This window comes from Acinonyx jubatus, chromosome E2 (genome assembly GCF_027475565.1).
Source record: "Acinonyx jubatus isolate Ajub_Pintada_27869175 chromosome E2, VMU_Ajub_asm_v1.0, whole genome shotgun sequence".
Taxonomy (NCBI): domain Eukaryota; kingdom Metazoa; phylum Chordata; class Mammalia; order Carnivora; family Felidae; genus Acinonyx; species Acinonyx jubatus.
This window is the reverse complement of record NC_069396.1, coordinates 53,686,668-53,703,120: the sequence shown is the minus strand read 5'-3', so window position 1 is coordinate 53,703,120 and position 16,453 is coordinate 53,686,668. Positions and strand designations below refer to the sequence as shown.

Genomic DNA, 16,453 nt, shown 5'->3' with positions numbered 1-16,453 from the left:
TTCCACATTGACTGAAATCATTACATTTTCCTCCCTGGTCTGTTAGGGAATCACAGTGAAATGATTTTTTAAATTTTTTTTTAAGTTTATTTATTTTTGAGAGAGAGAGAGAGAGAGAGAGAGAATCTGAAGCAGGCTCCAGGCTCTGAGCTGTCAGTGCAGAGCCCGATGCAGGGCTTGAACCCACAAACCGTGAGATCATGACCTGAGCCAAAGTCAGACACTTAACCAACTGAGCTGCCCAGGCGCCCCTGAAATAATTGTTTTCTTTTTAATTTTGAACCACCCTTGCTAGTTAATGAGACAAATCCCACCTGATCATGATGAATTATGATACAGTGTTGGATTTAGTAGACTATTAAGCGATGCCGAATTTTTGCACCCACATTCACAAGTGAAATGGACTTATAATTTTCTTTTCTTGTACAGTTTCCTTAACTGGTTTTGGAATCAGCATTGCATTAGCTTCCAAAAATGAACTAGTCAGATTCTACATGATTTCTATTTTCCAGAATTATGTGTATAGGATAAGGATTAAGCATTTCTTGAATGTTTGATATCAGCCGCCTAGAATACCATCTGTGTCTGTGGGGATTTTTTTGAGAGAGAGAGAATGGAAATCTTTGACTATAAGTTCATATATTTCATTACTTATTGGCTTACTGAGTTCTTGATATTTGGGTAACTTTTGGCACTTTACATTTTTTTTTACTAATTTAATGATTTAATCTAAGTTGTTTATTATTATTATTATTTAATGTTTATTTTTGAGAGAGACAGCAAGAACGTGCAAGTCAGGGAGGGGCAGAAAGAGAGGGATCTGAAGTGGCCCCAAAGTGACAGCAGAGAGCCTGATGTGGGGCTCAGACTGGCAAAGTGGGAGATCATGACTTGACCTGAAGTCAGACAATTAACTGACTGAACCTCCCAGGTGCCCTTTTATTATTATTATTTTTTTTTTTTTGAGAGAGAGAAAGAGTCTGGAAGGGGCGGGGGAGGGGGCAAGAGAGGGAGAGAGAGAGAGAGACAGAGAGACAGAGAGATAGAGAATCTTAAGCAGGCTCCACACTCAGCTCAGAGACCGATGCAGGGCTCAGTACCATGATCCTGGGATCATGACCTGAAGTGAAATCGGGAGTCAGATGCTTAACCGACTGAGCCACCCAGGTGCCCCATTTTCACTTCTTTATTTATTTTATTATTTATTTTTTTAAAATGTTAGCCCATAGTTAGTCATAGTACTATTAATTACTTTTTTTAAGCTTATTTATTTCTATGTAAACTCTATCCCCAAAGTGGGTTTCAAACTCATGACCCTGAGATCAAGAGTCACACACTCTTCTGACAGCCAAACAGGCACCCCTAATTACCTCTTGTATTTCAGTCCTGGATATAATTACTTGCACTCACAATTTGTATTTTATTTGTAGCCTACGTCTTTTTTTTTCTTTTTCAGTTTTGCCAAATGTCAATCGATCTTAGTAACTTTTTCAAAAATTAAAATAACTTCTTGTCACTCATCATCAGGGAAATACAAATCAGAACCACAATGAGATACCACCTCACACCTGTCAGAATGGCTCACATGAACAACTCAGGCAACAAGAGATGTTGGCGAGGATGCGGAGAAAGAGGATCTCTTTTGCATTGTTGGTGGCAATGCAAGCTGGTGCAGCCACTCAGGAAAACAGTATGGTGGTTCCTCGTAAAATTAAAAATAGAACTACCCTACGAGCCAGCAATTGCACTACTAGGCATTTATCCACGGGATACAGGTGTGCCGTTTCGAAGGGACACATGAACCCCCACGTTTATAGCAGCACTATCAACAATAGCCAAAGTATGAAAAGAGCCCTAATGTCCATCAATGGATGAATGGATAAAGAAGATGTGGTATATATATATACAATGGAGTATTACTCGGCAGTCAAAAAGAATGAAATCTTGCCATTTGCAACTACATGGATGGAACTGGAGAGTATTATGCTAAGCGAAATTAGTCAGTCAGAGAAAGACCACTATCCTATGACTTCACTCATAGGAGGACTTTAAGAGACAAAACAGATGAACATAAGGAAAGGGAAGCAAAAATACTATAAAAACAGGGAGGGGGACAAAACATAAAATACTCATAAATATGAAGAACAAACAGAGGGTTACTGGAGGGGTTGTGGGAGGGGGATGGGCTAAATGGGTAAGGGACATTAAGGAACCTACTCCTGAAATCATTGTTGTACTATATGCTAACTAACTTGGATGTCAATTAAAAAAAATAAATTAAATAAAATAACTTCTTGTTTTGTTAGACTTTCCTCCCCCCTTTCATTCCATTGATTTCTGCCCCTCCCCCTTTAATCGTTTCTTTTGCTCTCACTTCTGTGGATTTGCTTTATGGCATATTTTCCCACAGTTTGCATTAAATTGCTTGCTCATTGTAGAAAAAATTATTTCGCGGGTCAAGTTTTTTATCAAATGCTTTTTTCTCCATCTGTAGAAATCATCACCTGGTTTGCCTCCATTAATCGGTTAATGTGGAGAATTAATAAATTTTTCTAATGCTAAGTAACCCTGCATATCTGGCATAAATACATCAAGTGTCATTGTTTTTATATATTGATTATATCCTATGGTGATATTCTACATAGGATTTTTTGATTAATGAGAGAAATAAATGGCGATTTCCCTTCTTTATGCTGTTCTTGACTATTTTTTGTGTTCACATTCTTCAGTGTTACCTCATAAAATGAGTTAGGGAGCATGACTTCTTTTTCTAATTTCTGGGTGGGGTTTATACGAAATTGTTATGATCCGTTCCTTGAACTGTTATAAATGTTATACAAAGCTATGGTTACTGAGACAGGATGGTCTTTTTTTTAAAGTTTATTTGTTTTTTGTTGTAATCTCTACACCTGAGATGGGCCTCGAACTCTCAACCCCAAGATCAAGAGTCCCATGCTCCTCTGAGGGAACCAATCAAGTGCCCCAAGACAGGATGGGCTTGATGCAAGCTTAAGCAAATTAATCAATGGGCAGAACAGAGAACCCTATAAAAGACCCCGAAATTCTAAAATATAATGGGGCAGGGACCACAGAGAATCGGGAAAGGGTAACTATTCAACAAATGCTGTTGAAATCATTGGTTATCCTTAGGGGGAAACATTGAAATTGGATCTCTACATCACACCTCACAAAACTCAACTTCAGATGAATTGGAGACTTTAATGTGGGAGAGAAAATGTTAAGAACGCAAGAGAATGTCCTTCACCTCTGGGGGCAGGGAAGGATTTCTTAAGTGACTCCCCAAAAGTACTGTATGATACTATGATGGTGAAGATATGTCTTTATACATTTGTCCAAACCCATAGAATGTACAATACCAAGAGTGAACCTTAAGGAAAACTTTGAGGAGTAATGATGTGTCAATGTAGGTTCATCAATTATAGCAAATATACTACTTAGTGGGGGTGGTGATGATGGAGGAGACTATGGTGGGGGTGGGGAGGGGCATATGGGAAATCTCTGTACCTTCCTCTCAACTTCCTGTCAACCTAAAATTGCTCTTAGAAAAAGAAAGACTTTTTTAAAAAATGTTTATTTATTTTGAGAGAAAGAAGCATAAGTGGGGGAGGGGCAGAGAAAGACAGAGAGACAGAGACAGACAGAATCCCAAGTAGGTTCCAGGCTGTCAGGCCAGGGCTCAAGGTGGGGCTTGAGCTCAAGAGCCATGAGATCGTGACCTGAACTGAAGTCGGCCACCTAACTGACTGAGTCACCCAAGAATCCCTAATTTATTTTATTTTATTTTATTTTAGAGAGAGAGGGAGAGAAAGTGGGGGAGAGGGGCAAAGGGAGAGGGAGAGAGAGAATCCTAAGCAGGCTCCATGCTCAGCTCGGAGCCTGACTCCGGGCTCCATCCTACCAACATGAGATCATGACCTGAGCAGAAATCAAGAGTCAGATGCTCAACTGACTGAGCCATCCAGGCCACCCCCCCCCCAACCCCCACCGAAAGATTATTATTATTTTTTTATTTTTTTTAACGTTTATTTATTTTTGAGACAGAGAGAGACAGAGCACGAACGGGGGAGGGTCAGAGAGAGAGGGAGACACAGAATCTCAAACAGGCTCCAGGCTCTGAGCAGTCAGCACAGAGCCCGACGTGGGGCTCGAACTCATGGACCGCGAGATCGTGACCTGAACCGAAGTCGGACGCCCAACCGACTGAGCCACCCAGGCGCCCCAAAAGATTATTTTTAAGGCAGAGCTGGTGTTCCACTTCCTGCCTCCTCTATCTTCCAAAACCACCCCAGTTAAGGCTTCCTGCCCGGAAGGCTGCCAGGAGCTATCACTGCTCAGGGTCAGACCCCCAGGTCCAGTTGTGTTTGGAATCGGTGTTAACAGACAAGGAGAAGGCAAGGTTACTTGCCTCCTGCAGGAATTTCCAAAACCCGAGCTCACACAGCCAACTGGCCTGGCTCGGACAATCCCCTATGCTTTGAAAAGAAGCACTTTGCTGCATTTTAGGAACAGGTGGTAGCTTGGGCCTGGAAGAGAGGAGAGGTTGTTCAAAGGAATGAAAGAAGACATGGGGCTACCACAGAAAAGCCTGTAGAAGCCAGGAGGCAGTTGTGTTCCAAGTGAACCACTGAGGCCAGAAACATGACTTAGAAGAAGTCATTCGAGGGCATCTGGATGGCTCAGTCCGGTAAGCATCCAAATTCAGCTCAGGTCATGATCTCACGTTTTGTGAATTCGAGCCCTGCATGGGGCTCTGTGCTGATGGCTCAGAGCCTGGAGCCTGCTTGGATTCTGTGTCTCCCTCTCTCTCTGCCCCTCCCCCGCTTGCGCTCTGTGTCTCTATCTCTCAAAAATAAATAAACATTTAAAAAATTTAAAAAAAAAATCTAGGGGCACCTGGTTGGTTCAGTCGGATAAGCGTCTGACTCTTGCTGTCAGCCCAGGTCATGGTCTCATGGTTTTCATGAGCTTGAGCCCTGCAATGGGCTTTCTGCTGACAGCTCAGAGCCTGGAGCATATTTTGGATTCTGGGTCTCCCTCTCTCTCTGCCCCTCCCTCCTCGAGCTCTGTCTCTCTCTCTCTCTCTCTCTCTCATTCTCTCAAAAATAAACATTACAAAATAATAATAATAATAATAATAATAATAATAATAATAAAATAAGTTATTCTATGCTCTGCATGCTTTCTGCAATGGACCCTAAAATGGACACACCTCACCTCATATATTCTGGTGGAGAATGTATAACCTGAATATTTTTTAAGATTTTTTCCTTTAATTTTAAGTAATCTCTACACCGAATGTGGGGCTCACACTCACAACCCCAAGATCAAGAGTTGCACAGTCCACTGCCTGAGCCAGCCAGGAACCCCAGACCTGAATCTAATCATCATAAGGGAACATCAGGCAAACTCAAGCGAGGAACTTCTGTTTAAAAAAAAAAAAAAAAAAAAATGGCGGTGGTTGTTTTTCCAAAATGTCAATATCATAAATATGGAAATGTTCCAGATTCAAGGATACGTGACAACAAAATGCAGTACCTGACCCCAGACTGGATCCTGAACCATAAAGGGAAAGTGCTATGAAAGTCAGCATTTGGACCAACTGATGAGATGGAAATATCACAAGGAGATTAGATTAAAAGTATTAAGTAAATGTTACATCTCTTGAGGTTGATTACTGTGGATAAGTAAGAGAGCATCTCTAAGGACATACACATCAAAGTAATCAGGGGTAAAGGGCAACGATGCGCGTAACTAACACTTAAATGCTTCAGAACAAAAACTAGTGAGGACTGTAGAACTCTGTCCACCATCTATCTGTACATACAGATAAGGCCAGCTGCAAAGTTAACAGGAAGCATTTCTCCCAGAGATATGCTGCAGCTGTAAAGTGTCCTAACCTGCCCCTTTGTGAGCGACTCTGCTGTCTTACTCCCTGAGAAAGTTTGTTCTTTAAAATCATAGGCTTTTAGTAACTTTGCTGTTTGAAAGTATATCCAGAAGGATTGGGGCGACTGGGTGACTCAGTCGGTTAAGCATCTGACCTCAGGTCAGGTCATGATCTCATAGTTCGTGAGTTTGAGGCCCATGTCAGGCTTTGCTGACAGCTCAGAGCCTGGAGCCTGCTTCAGATGCTGTGTCTCCCTCTCTCTCTGCTCCTCCCCCTCCCCGCCCCCGTCTCTCAAAATTAAATAAACATTTAAAAAAATTAGAAAGTATATCCAGAAAGATGAAACTTATCTTATTCTTCCTGGAAGATCTAAGTCACTTTGACAGAGACAAGAAGCCCCAATTTCCAGCCCTGATGTAGAGCTTTATATAGAGTTTCTGGACATAGCATGCCACGTATATAACTTTGTTGTTTCCAAGGAAACAAGATTCTTAGTCCACTTTGCAGTCCATAACTGTTGACTCATTTATACACATCCCTGCTTTGCTCTGAAGCAAACACAGTTCCACTTAAATTTCACCCGAATTCTTCTCTTCCCCCGGATCCAATAAGTTGATCAGAGCTTCTCCTGTGGGATGTGGCCTTCCCTGCAATAGGTCAGTAAACCTGACTTTGATTTGTTCCTGGTAATTGGGTTAGGATGGGTGGGTGACGAATGCATGGATGGATACATACTGATAAAGCCAAAGCAATGGAGGAAACTGTTAACAGTAGAGAAATCTGGGTAAATACTATTTGTATTTGTGCAGGTTATCTGTAAGCTAGAGAGTATTTCCTAATAAAAAGGGTGGGGTTTTTTTTTTTTTTTTCCTGTTTTCGGAGAAACTAAATTAGTATGGACCAGTATTTAGCAATTTTTTTCCAGGCCAAGGAAGCATTTTTATATTGTATTTTATATTGTAATTCAGTAGTACATAGTCAAGACACTCAAATTTTGAGAAATATTTCTTACCATTTTCTATGCATTCTGATACTTTCTATGCACTTATGTTTTAAAAAAATGCTTCTTATCAATTTCCAATTATCCGTGGAGATCCAGCGGTATTTTTAAAAACTCTTGGACCGATCTGAGCACTGGTTACAGTCTAAGCCTCAGTGAATGTCAGACTGTGGCTTCGGGTTTTTCTTCCTTTTGATGTGGGACTACATTTCCCAAAACACCTTGGAGCGAGGCCCGGAGGGTGGGGAGAAGGGGGTGTCGGCTCTGATCCAAGACTGCCAAGCTCTGACCTTCTTGCGAAGGGCGTGGTCGTCCTGCTTTCTGGGAAATATAAGCGAGCCTCACGTGGGAGGAAGGGGCGGGGCTTTCGAGAGGACGGCCATGGGGTTCCCGGTGGCTGCTGGGAAACGTGGTTCTGAGGAGAAGGTAGAGGGCCTGCCGCTCGGCCTCCTGGGATTTGTAGTCTTGGCAAACCGGTGACCGACCGGCTTCTTCTTCCAGCGGTTGGGTCATCCCGGGCCGTGAGCCCTTCCTCCGCCACTTCCCCGGAATCTCTTCACGCATCGATCCCAGGCAGCTGCTGAGGCCTTCTCTAGTCCGCGGCTCTGAGCTCTCAAACCGCAGGTGCTCCGCAGAGAGCCAGGGACGGGGCACTGGCAAACGCTGGCCCCTTGGCAGGCCTGGGAGGGCTTCTCTGCAGAGGTGGGCGGGGGAGGGCAAGGTTCCCATAAACAGACCTGAGTCAGGAATCAGCCCAGAATGCAGCGTACAGGCGAGCTGATCTGATGCTTAAACAGTCCTTGCAAAATGCCCTCCACCTTTGACCTCTGTGTGGGCGCACAAGACTACGTCCCTGGGCTTAGTATGACAGCGACGAGACAGTGGCACAGAGAGTAATGCACGGTGTGATGAGGAAAGCCCCAGACTCTGTGGGAGCCCAGGGGAGGCTCCTGACCTGGCCTGGGGAAGGCCGGGAAGAGAAGCGGAGATTGGATTCGTCTCAGGGTCCCCAACATGGCTCCACAGGGGCATTTCCCTTCCTGCAAAGGGCTTCCCTGTGCCAGGGGACACTGGGGGCACAGAGTTGGTCACACCCAGCTCTGACCAGCAAGACTCCCCGGTCTGGCTGATCAGGGCTTGGGTCAGAAGAGAACTCAGCGGTTATGGAATATCACAAGGGGCACCTAACCCTGGGGGAAGGGGGAAGCAGGTTGCTCAGGGTGATACATTAGCCAGTTCTTCAAAGAACCTGTACATATGCAAAAACAGTGTCCAGAGAGAGGATGCAGAGGTGAAGGTGAGGTTCAAATTGCCATGTGAGTCAGATCTGATGTTGCAAGAACGCCTTCGTGTTCAGCACTATTTTAGGAGGTAGATATTATTACCCCCCAAGTACAGATGGGGACACCGAGGCACAGCGAGGTTGTGTCTCCCTTTAGTTGCCTGGTAGGTAAGTACCCAAATAGGATTAGAACCTGAGGTGTATGGTTCCAGAATCCAGACAGGTAACCATTGATCTGTCCCACCCACTTACTTTCCAGAATGTTATGAGGTCTGTAATAGTGGCCCCCTTCCAGGCAACAGCAGATACCCATCAATGTCTGCCTAATGTGCCCTCTGGTTGCCTTGAAGACATCCTGCCACCCCTCCCCGACCCCAGTAAACAAGTTCACCAGGGTAAGAATCCTGAGCAACGTTTTTGGTCCTCTGATGGAAGCCTTCCTGACCAGGGCCTCCTTCCCCCAAGCTTGCTACCACCCTCCATTCTGTTACTCCTACAGGGGCTGTGGGGCTGAGAAATGACCGGGGTGGCTCATTCCTCCCACTGGTGGATCCAATGGTGACATTTTAGGCTGGTGGTACCACGGCTGAAGGAGAGGGGAGGGCAGAAGGACAAACAGCGTCACAGTTCAGTTCCTGGGCTCCATGATGATGTCGGGGTCAGGACCATGTTGCCAGTGTTGGGGGAAAGACACTGGGGGGCTCCGAAACAAGGGCTCTGCCTTCAAAGAGTGCTGCCCTCAATGCCAATGCCCAAGCTGGCCCACTCCCGAGTGTTCTGACTCCGGGAACAAAGGTATGAAAAGGGGGGGGGGGGCAAAGGGAGCACGTGACGCACATTCAACCATTGTTCAAATGCTCACTTTCCTGGGCTCACCTGAACTTCCCAAGGGCGAATACAAGGTAGAGAGGATTGTACCCATGTTCAACGGGTGAGGAAACTGAGGCTCAGAGAGAAGAGACTGGCTTATGGCCACACAGGCAGGGAGTAGGCAAGGAAACATTGGGAGGGAGCCTCAGTTTCCAGGCTGCATAGGTTCCTAAGTTTGCCTCTAAACACTTGCCCCTGGGGCTGGGGGAAGGGGCAGGGAGTGGGGCAGGGCCTGACAGTACAGGATGCTAAGGAACCTTCCATCTGGTGGAACAAGTTTGAGATACACTATTGAAACAAAATTAAATGGGCTCTTTCCTGCAGGACTCATCAGAACCTTTAGCTCCTTTGTATTTCCCAGCTCCCTTTGACCAAGGCCAAGGCCAAGGCCTGGGCAATGATTGACAGGCCCTGTTGTCCCAAAGGCTGTGAGTGGGACCCGATGGGGGTGGAGGCATCAGCTGCGTGTGCAGGAGCGGATGATGTGCGCACATATGTACATGTGTTTTCCATCATTCTGGTTCTGGGGATCAAATAATACCTGTAAAGGCAGAACGGGACAGGCATCCAAAGGCCAGGGTCGTGCCCTGCCCAGCTTGCCCCTTGACGAGCTAAAGACCAAAAGTGCCTCCACTGCCCGCTCAAGTCAGATTCCACACGTTTTTATTGGCGCCGGACTTAGCCTGGTGCCCGCCGCTCCCAAAAAAAGACACAGGAAAGTCAGGGCTCTCGGCCCCGCGGAAGGCCCCCCGGGATCGCCCAGCCAGGGGGAACACGCTTCCATCCGCGGGCAGGGAGAGAGGGAGGGAAGGGCGTTTTAGAAGGATGAACGGCCCAGCCAAAGGGCGAGTGGTGGGATGGACCGGAGAGGCGAGGACCGGCCCCGCTAGAAGGGGTACTCGCAGACGTAGTAGAGGCGGCGTTCGCAGTCGTGGTCCCACCAGGAGCCGTCATCCGAGGCCTGCGCCACGCAGTTCTCGAGCGTGCCGCCGTTGGGCTGGTTGGGGCTGAGCGGGTGCGGCGCGGTGCTGGGCCCGGCGCCGGGCTCCGGACTGGGCGCGCGGTGCCAGGCGAAGAAGGACACGCGCTGGCCGTTCTCGAAGAGGTAGAGTCCCTCGGCGCGCCGGTCGTGCACGCCCAGCCACACCGGCCAGTTGTAGGGAGCAAGCGTCGCGCGCAAGTAGCGGGTGAGCGCTTCCATCTGCTGGCGATCTGCCGGCTGTGCCAGGCTCCCGCCCCGCGCCGCGCAGCGCGCCTGCGCCGCCGCCTGCGCCTCGAAGTCGCGCGAGAGCAGGAAGCACTTGTGGCCGAGGCGCAGCCCCTTTAGGCAGCCTGAGGGGAGAACGGGGCGGGGTCAGGGGCTCCGGAGGCGGGGAGAAGGCGGGGTTAGAGCCTCGGGGGCCGGGCCGGGAGGAGGCGGGGTCAGAACCGCCGGGAGTAAGGAGGCGGAGAGTTAGGACGGCTGGGGGTGGGGCCAGACTTTTGGAATCTGTCTGTAGGGGGCGTGGCGCGGCCCGAGACGGGTACGCTTCACCGCGCGGTAAGGAGCGTACCTCCCCCTCTGCGCGCCAGCTCTCCGCATTCGCTCTCCCCGCTACTCTAAGCTCCGCAGAAGCCAACAAGTGACCTCCAAGTCTCTAGGAACCCGCTCGCCCCGGATACCTTAGGTCCTCACGTCTCCTCAGACGTTTCCGGGCCCCCTCCTCCCACCAGTCCTCCACTTGACCCGCATCGTCCCACTTTCCCCGCCCCGCACGGTGCGGACTCACCCTCTAAGCGGCCATGCTCGCGCTCCGCGCGGCTCTGCGCCTCCTGCAGGGCTTGCACGGCGTCGCGGGTGTCGCCCGCCGCCTCCCGCAGCTGCCGCAGCCCCCTAGTCAACTCGACCATGCGGGTGTCCAACGCGTGCAGACGGACGTGCAGCTGGTGCAGGCCTGCGTCCAGGCCGGCCAGGCGGCCCACTGCGGACAGACAGGACACACGCTGGACGGGGCCCGAAGGGCGGAGCTGAGGGACCAAAGGACCAGGGGGAACTAGGGCTTCAGGGGACAGAGTTGGGGTAGGGGGTACTCGGGATTCCTGGAATGTAGGGGCCGGTGGGCCTGGGCTCTTGGGAGGCAAGGCTGGACACCCGGAACTGCCAGGGACGTGGGGGGACGGGCACCGGCGGGGTGGTGGGCGATTGAAAGGTGCCGGGCCTTGAAAGGACCGTTCATTTTTGAGAAAATGACCACGGAGGCCTGGGGGCAGGATGGAGCTAATGATTACTCACGGATATATGTGACGGTGTCCTCAGGGGTGGGAGAGGGGCTAGGGCCTGTGGTGGGGTTTGTCGTTGTTTCCTCCTCCTCCTCCTCCCCCTGACCGTCCTCCTCGGTGCCCCAGGTCCCTTTGCCTTCTGGGGTTCCCTCAGGATTTTCGTCCCCCCTCCCAGCGGGCAGCCCCAGGGCCTCCTGCAAATGCTGAGGCAGGGGAGGGATGGTTAGGAGCCCAGCTCTATTCTCACTGCCCACACACTCCAGCCACCCCTTTGCAGCAGTAAGCTGGCTCTCTGCCCCTGAGTTCCTTGTCTGAACCCATCATCCCCATCCTTTGAGCCTGCCCCATCTCTCTCCCTGGCCCATTTCCCTAACCCTGGAATACACTCCCTCCCACACCCACAGTTCCCCGGCAGAGTCCTAAGCAACTCACCTTCAGCATCAGGGCCTCCCTCTCCCGCTCCTCCTCCTGGGCGCCTCCCCAGCCCCCCTCCCACTCCCTGTCTGCTCCCCGAGCCCCATGGCTGATGCCCAGGAGCTGAGGGACCACCAGGGCCCCGAGCAGCCAGGCTGCCTGCATCAGGCTGGGCTCCACAGCACCCAAGGCCGCAAAGGGTTGTCTCTGGGGAGGGGGGATGTCTCTTGGGACTGGAGTGTGTGCAGATCACTAGTCCCTGGTCCCTCTCCCAGCTCTTGTCTCTGTCAGCCTGCCCGTCTGTTCTTCTGTCCGTTGGTCTCTGTTCCTCTGTGTGTGTCTCTCCCCGCCTCTCTTGGCTCCCCCGAGGCCCTGCCTCTGTGGCCGGAAACCTCCAACGTTCCAAAGCCTGGATCCCGCCTTGGGTCTCTCCACATACCCCCCTCTTCCCACTTTCCAGAGCTCACTTCCGCCCTGCTCTTTCCTTCCACCATGGCCAAAAGCTCAGATGGCCAGAAGAGAATAGAGCCGGCTCTCCAAGGGATCCTGGGGACACAGCCTCTGCCGAGGAACCCCCTCAGGGGGTTGTTGGGGCTTGGCCCTGCTCCCCACTCCTCCCCCTGGCCACTCCTCGGGAGCAAGGAGACTGCAGGGTCTCCATAAGGTTTTTATTACTCTGTGGCCACCATTGCCCACACACTCTGCCAGAGGAGGCTTTCCCACAGTTCTCAGGCTCTAGGGCGCCTCCTGCCCTCAGATCTCCCATTCTGGCCAGGAGCCCTTGCCCCAACCTGAAAATGAGTGTGTGTGCCTGTCTGCGGGGACACAGGTGAAGAGCGTGCATGTATGTAGGCTGTGTATGCAACTCTAGTGGGTGGGGCTTTGGGATTCGTTTGCTGTACTTTCCTGGAAGCGTCCTGCAGGCCAGGCCCGGGGTGGGGCGATGCTGGGGACTCCAGCTGCTCCCAGACGTGCTGACCTTCCCACAAGGTGGGGGGTTGGGGCAGAAGGGAGGCGGAAGGGTGGGGGTGGGAGTGGTGAAGGAAGCTTTCTCCAGGAGGTGGAGTAGACAGACGCAGGCTGGGCGCTGGAGCTCTGAGCATTCAGCCCAGTGCCTCTTCTCCCGCCTGGACCACTGCAGTGGCCTCCTCCTGACTCTCCACCTCCCTTCTCCCGAGCCCCTCCAATCCACGCCGCTTGCCGCAGCCAGAGCCATGCTTCCAAACCGTAAATCAGATCACGTCACTCCCCACTCCCCTGCTCCCCCAGCTTCCCATCATATGCAGGAGGGAAGCCAAACCCGGCAAGAGCCTGGCCTGCCCAGCCTTGTGTGTGTGTGTGGGTGGGGGGGGGGTGCTGGGAAGGATGGGCCTTTTACACCTCTGTAAGCTCATCACCCCCACTCCCCCTGGGCCCCCTAGGGGATCCAGCCACACTGGCCTCTTCACTATCTCCTGAATGCCAAGCTCCTTCCTCCCTCAGAGCTTTTACACTGGCCTTTTCCTTCTAGACGCTCTCATGTTCTCTCCCAGCTCCTTCTCCCTGCTGAGGTCTCAGCTCATCTGAGGCCTTCCCCGACTATCCTATCTCAAGAAGCTGCACTTCCACAAATTAACACCCCATTTTTTTATCTTCTTGGTATAATCAAGACCGGCTCCTGTTGTTTGTTTTCTTGTCTGTTGCCTGTCTCCTGCCAACAAAGGCAGTGTAGGTACGTATTCATTGCTGTATCCCTGGAGCTAGCACATAGTAGGTGCTCAATCAGTCTGCTTAGCGAGGACGGAAAAAGCCATTCCTGGCAGGGTAGCGGGTTAGCCAGAAGACTGAAGTCTTGACCACTGTGTTTTGGGGGCACCCCGGGTTCCCTGAGGCAGGTGCACGGGGGCACTGAGGGGCGATAGCCAGGGTGGTGATGAGGGCAGTGGGAGAGAAGCTGGAGAGGCACGGGAAACAGGAGGCCATGCCGTGCCCACTCTGTGCCAGACCTGTGAGTCATTCAGGGCTTTCCCAGCCTGGGCCTGGCTTGTTGTGCCAGCGAGAATGTGGAGCTCACCAGCCAGGGATGGCAGGGCCCGCTCTTCAGGGGAGGAGACTGAGGCTCCGAGAAGGGATGGGGCAACCTGCTGGAGGTCACCAGCATGGCAGCTGCTAGCCAAGGCTTCTGGCTCTACGCAAGGGCCGGGCATCTGCCCTCAGCTGCTGGGAGCCCCAGGAGGGGCCTGGGAAATCCAAGAAATCCAAGAAAGCAGAGGGCAGTGTGACATCGGGCAGGCTGCTCACCACCTCAGAGCCTGGGCCTCTCGGGTGCCCATTAGGGGCCTGGGGAGCCCTCACTAGCAGCGAAAGGCCTCGAGAGATAATGCACAAGCCAGGAAAGGCCTTGTAAACCGTAGAGGGGTACACAGCCTCTCTCGCTGCTGCTGCCAACATGGGCAGCTGTTCTCTCCCTGGGCCCAGATGCTCACCACCTGGGCTGGTGGGTGTGCATCCAGAGCGGGGCCTCCTGGGGCTGGGCTGGCTCCTACCCTGGTACCCTGGAGCCCACAGCTGGATATGCATCCAGAGGCTTCTTAGAACCACCCTCTGCAGGTGTCTGAGCCCCAGCTGGCAGCCCTGGCGGAGCTGGAAGAAGGGTGGGAGCCTGGGCTTTGGGGACACTCTCACCCTAAGGGACCTGCCCTGTGTCTGTGGTACGTCCCAGGCACCAGAGACCTGAGCTGCAAGGAGACTTTGGGCATGTCTGTGTATAATGAAGGCGAATACACAACCGTGGCGTGCCTAGTGGTGAACAACAGTGGCATAAAGACCGAACCAGCCTACCTGTCCCCCCTGATCCTTGCTGCCACCTCTTTGTAGCTGGGTGACCTTGGGCGCCAAGCGACTTTGCCTCTCTGTGCCCCAGTTTCCCCCTCTGAGAACGGGGATGGTCAAAGTGCATAGCCCATAGGATTGGTGTGAGAAGTTGATGAGTAAATCCAGAGCAGAGACTGGCACACAGGAAGTGCTCAAGAAACGTCAGCAATAACTATGGAGGGGAGGCAGGGCACGGTGTTGTGCATCCAAATGGGTGTGTGCACACCTGTGTGATGAATTCGGAGGTGGGTGAGTGTGGTGGGGCCGCAGGCACACGTGGTTGTGCGTCTCCGTTTCTGGGTTTCGTGTGAGCTGGAGATCTGAGCATGCACACCTGGGTGCGTGCCCTTGTTGGGGGAGGGGTGGGTAAATGCTGTGCGGCATGTATGCTCTGGCATGCGGGTGTGACCTGTACGTGTTGTAGTTCGGTGTGTTTGTGGTGATGTGCCCACAGGGAGGTTAGGTCATGCACGCCCTGGACAGTGTGTGCATGGGTAACGTCTGCACGTGCAAGGCCAGCTAGTGACTCTATGCACCTGTGCCTTGGGGGAAGATGTTTGTGTGTGCGTGCGTGCGTGTGTGTGTGTGTGTGTGTGTGTGTGTGTGTGTGTTTGGAGGGACAGGACGGGAATCTACAGCTCTCACCATCCAATTTGGAGGAGCAGAGTCTAGCAACAAATATTTATCGCGCCCTACTGTGTGTAGAGGGGTGGGAGACGCTCTGGGAAGGGGCGGTCCTGGGGGGTGTGTGTGGAGCGAACCCTTAGGGGGGCGGGGCCGCAAGGTCCGGGTAGGGGGGCAAGCAGGGGTAGAGCCGGCTTGGGCTAGCTGGTGGCGACGGGGAGTGGTGGGGGAGGGCAGGGGGGAGGGGGTGGAGCCGGCGAGGGGGGGGATGGGCGAGGTTTGGGGGCGCGGGGAGGGGCGATGTCTCCTCCACCGGCTCCGGAGGGAGGGGAGAGGGCGGAGGGAGGGGAGGGAAGGAGAGAGGGAGGGAGGGAGAGAGAGAGACAGGGTGAGGGAGAGACGGTGAGAGCGAGAGAGCGAGAAGGGAGGCAGAGGAGGCGCGGAGCGGGCGGCGGCGGCGGCGGCCTGAGGAAGAGGAGGAGGAAGAACAGGCGGAGACGCGGCGCCCGGAGCCGGCCGGACCGAGCCGGGGGCGGGCTAGCTCCGAGGGGCGCGGCGGCCGCGGCAGAAGGGGGGGCGCTCTGCGGATGGCCAGGCCCGGCCCGCGGGGGGGGTGAGGTCCTCGGCCCCCCCGCCCTCCCCCCCGGCCCCCGCCCGCCCCCTCCCCGGCCCGCTCGCCCTCCGGGGCGGTGGGGCATGGCCTGAGGGTCCCCCGTCTCCGGGGGGGTGGGGGGTGGGGGGAGGGGGGAGGGGCCGCGGGCGCCGCCGACCGGGACTCAGCAGCCCCGCCAGGCAGGTAAGGGGGTCGAGAACCCGGGGTTTTGGGGGGAGCTGCGGGGCCGGGGCCGGGGCCGCGGGAGGGGGCGGGGGCGCCCCGGACGTCCTTGGCCGGGCGCCGGGCTCCGGGCTCCGGGCCCGGGTGTGCGGTGAGGGGTGGGGGTAAGGTGGGGAGCGTTGCCCCGGGCGACGCCAAATTGGGTTACGCCCAGGTCCCCGGTGCCCCGTCCCAGATAGCAGACTTAGGAGGATGCGCCCCCCAGCCCCCGCCAGCAGACACCCCCCCCGCCCCAGCCCAAACCCGCTTCCCCGCGCTCCCAGGCCAAGGGCTCGGTCGCGGTACCCGCCTCCTGGCCCTGCCCGGCCACTCCCCCGCCTCGCCCACCCCGGCCTACCGGGGCCCCTAGACCCCTTCCGTAGACCCACCGCGCGAGGCCCCTCCCCCAGGTCACCCTGGTCCCCCGCC

The 16,453-nt window shown here is 53.2% G+C and overlaps 2 protein-coding genes across 6 annotated transcripts in view; one reads left to right on the top strand and one right to left on the bottom strand.

Moving 5' to 3' along the window:
- Nucleotides 1–6,432: 6,432 nt before the first annotated feature.
- The window catches only part of SHANK1 (SH3 and multiple ankyrin repeat domains 1), a 55,191-nt gene continuing 45,170 nt past the window's right edge, over nt 6,433–16,453 (top strand). For 3 of the 5 annotated variants that reach the window (XM_053210907.1, XM_053210904.1, XM_053210908.1), the window contains exon 1: nt 15,599–16,006. The gene's annotated coding sequence lies outside the window, so the exon portion shown is untranslated. Of the gene's footprint in view, nt 6,565–15,598; nt 16,007–16,453 lie in introns of those variants that run through there. The other 2 variants (XM_053210905.1, XM_053210906.1) reach the window with 2 other exon arrangements.
- Nucleotides 9,707–12,096, bottom strand: CLEC11A (C-type lectin domain containing 11A). The gene is made up of 4 exons (XM_027037164.2): nt 11,752–12,096; nt 11,333–11,522; nt 10,830–11,021; nt 9,707–10,392 (listed from the first exon to the last, which is right to left on the bottom strand). The coding sequence occupies exons 1-4, from the start codon at nt 11,896–11,898 to the stop codon at nt 9,947–9,949; spliced, it is 975 nt and encodes a 324-aa protein (XP_026892965.1). The 5' UTR covers nt 11,899–12,096; the 3' UTR covers nt 9,707–9,946.

Excerpts from the sequence above, each read along its gene's own strand:
- CLEC11A (XM_027037164.2), bottom strand. The coding sequence starts at position 11,898 with ATGCAGGCAGCCTGGCTGCTCGGGGCCCTGGTGGTCCCTCAGCTCCTG. Across the intron at positions 11,022-11,332 it reads GGACACCGTCACATATATCC|TGGGCCGCCTGGCCGGCCTG; the intron begins GTGAGTAATCAT and ends GTCTGTCCGCAG. Across the intron at positions 10,393-10,829 it reads CGAGCATGGCCGCTTAGAGG|GCTGCCTAAAGGGGCTGCGC; the intron begins GTGAGTCCGCAC and ends TTCTCCCCTCAG.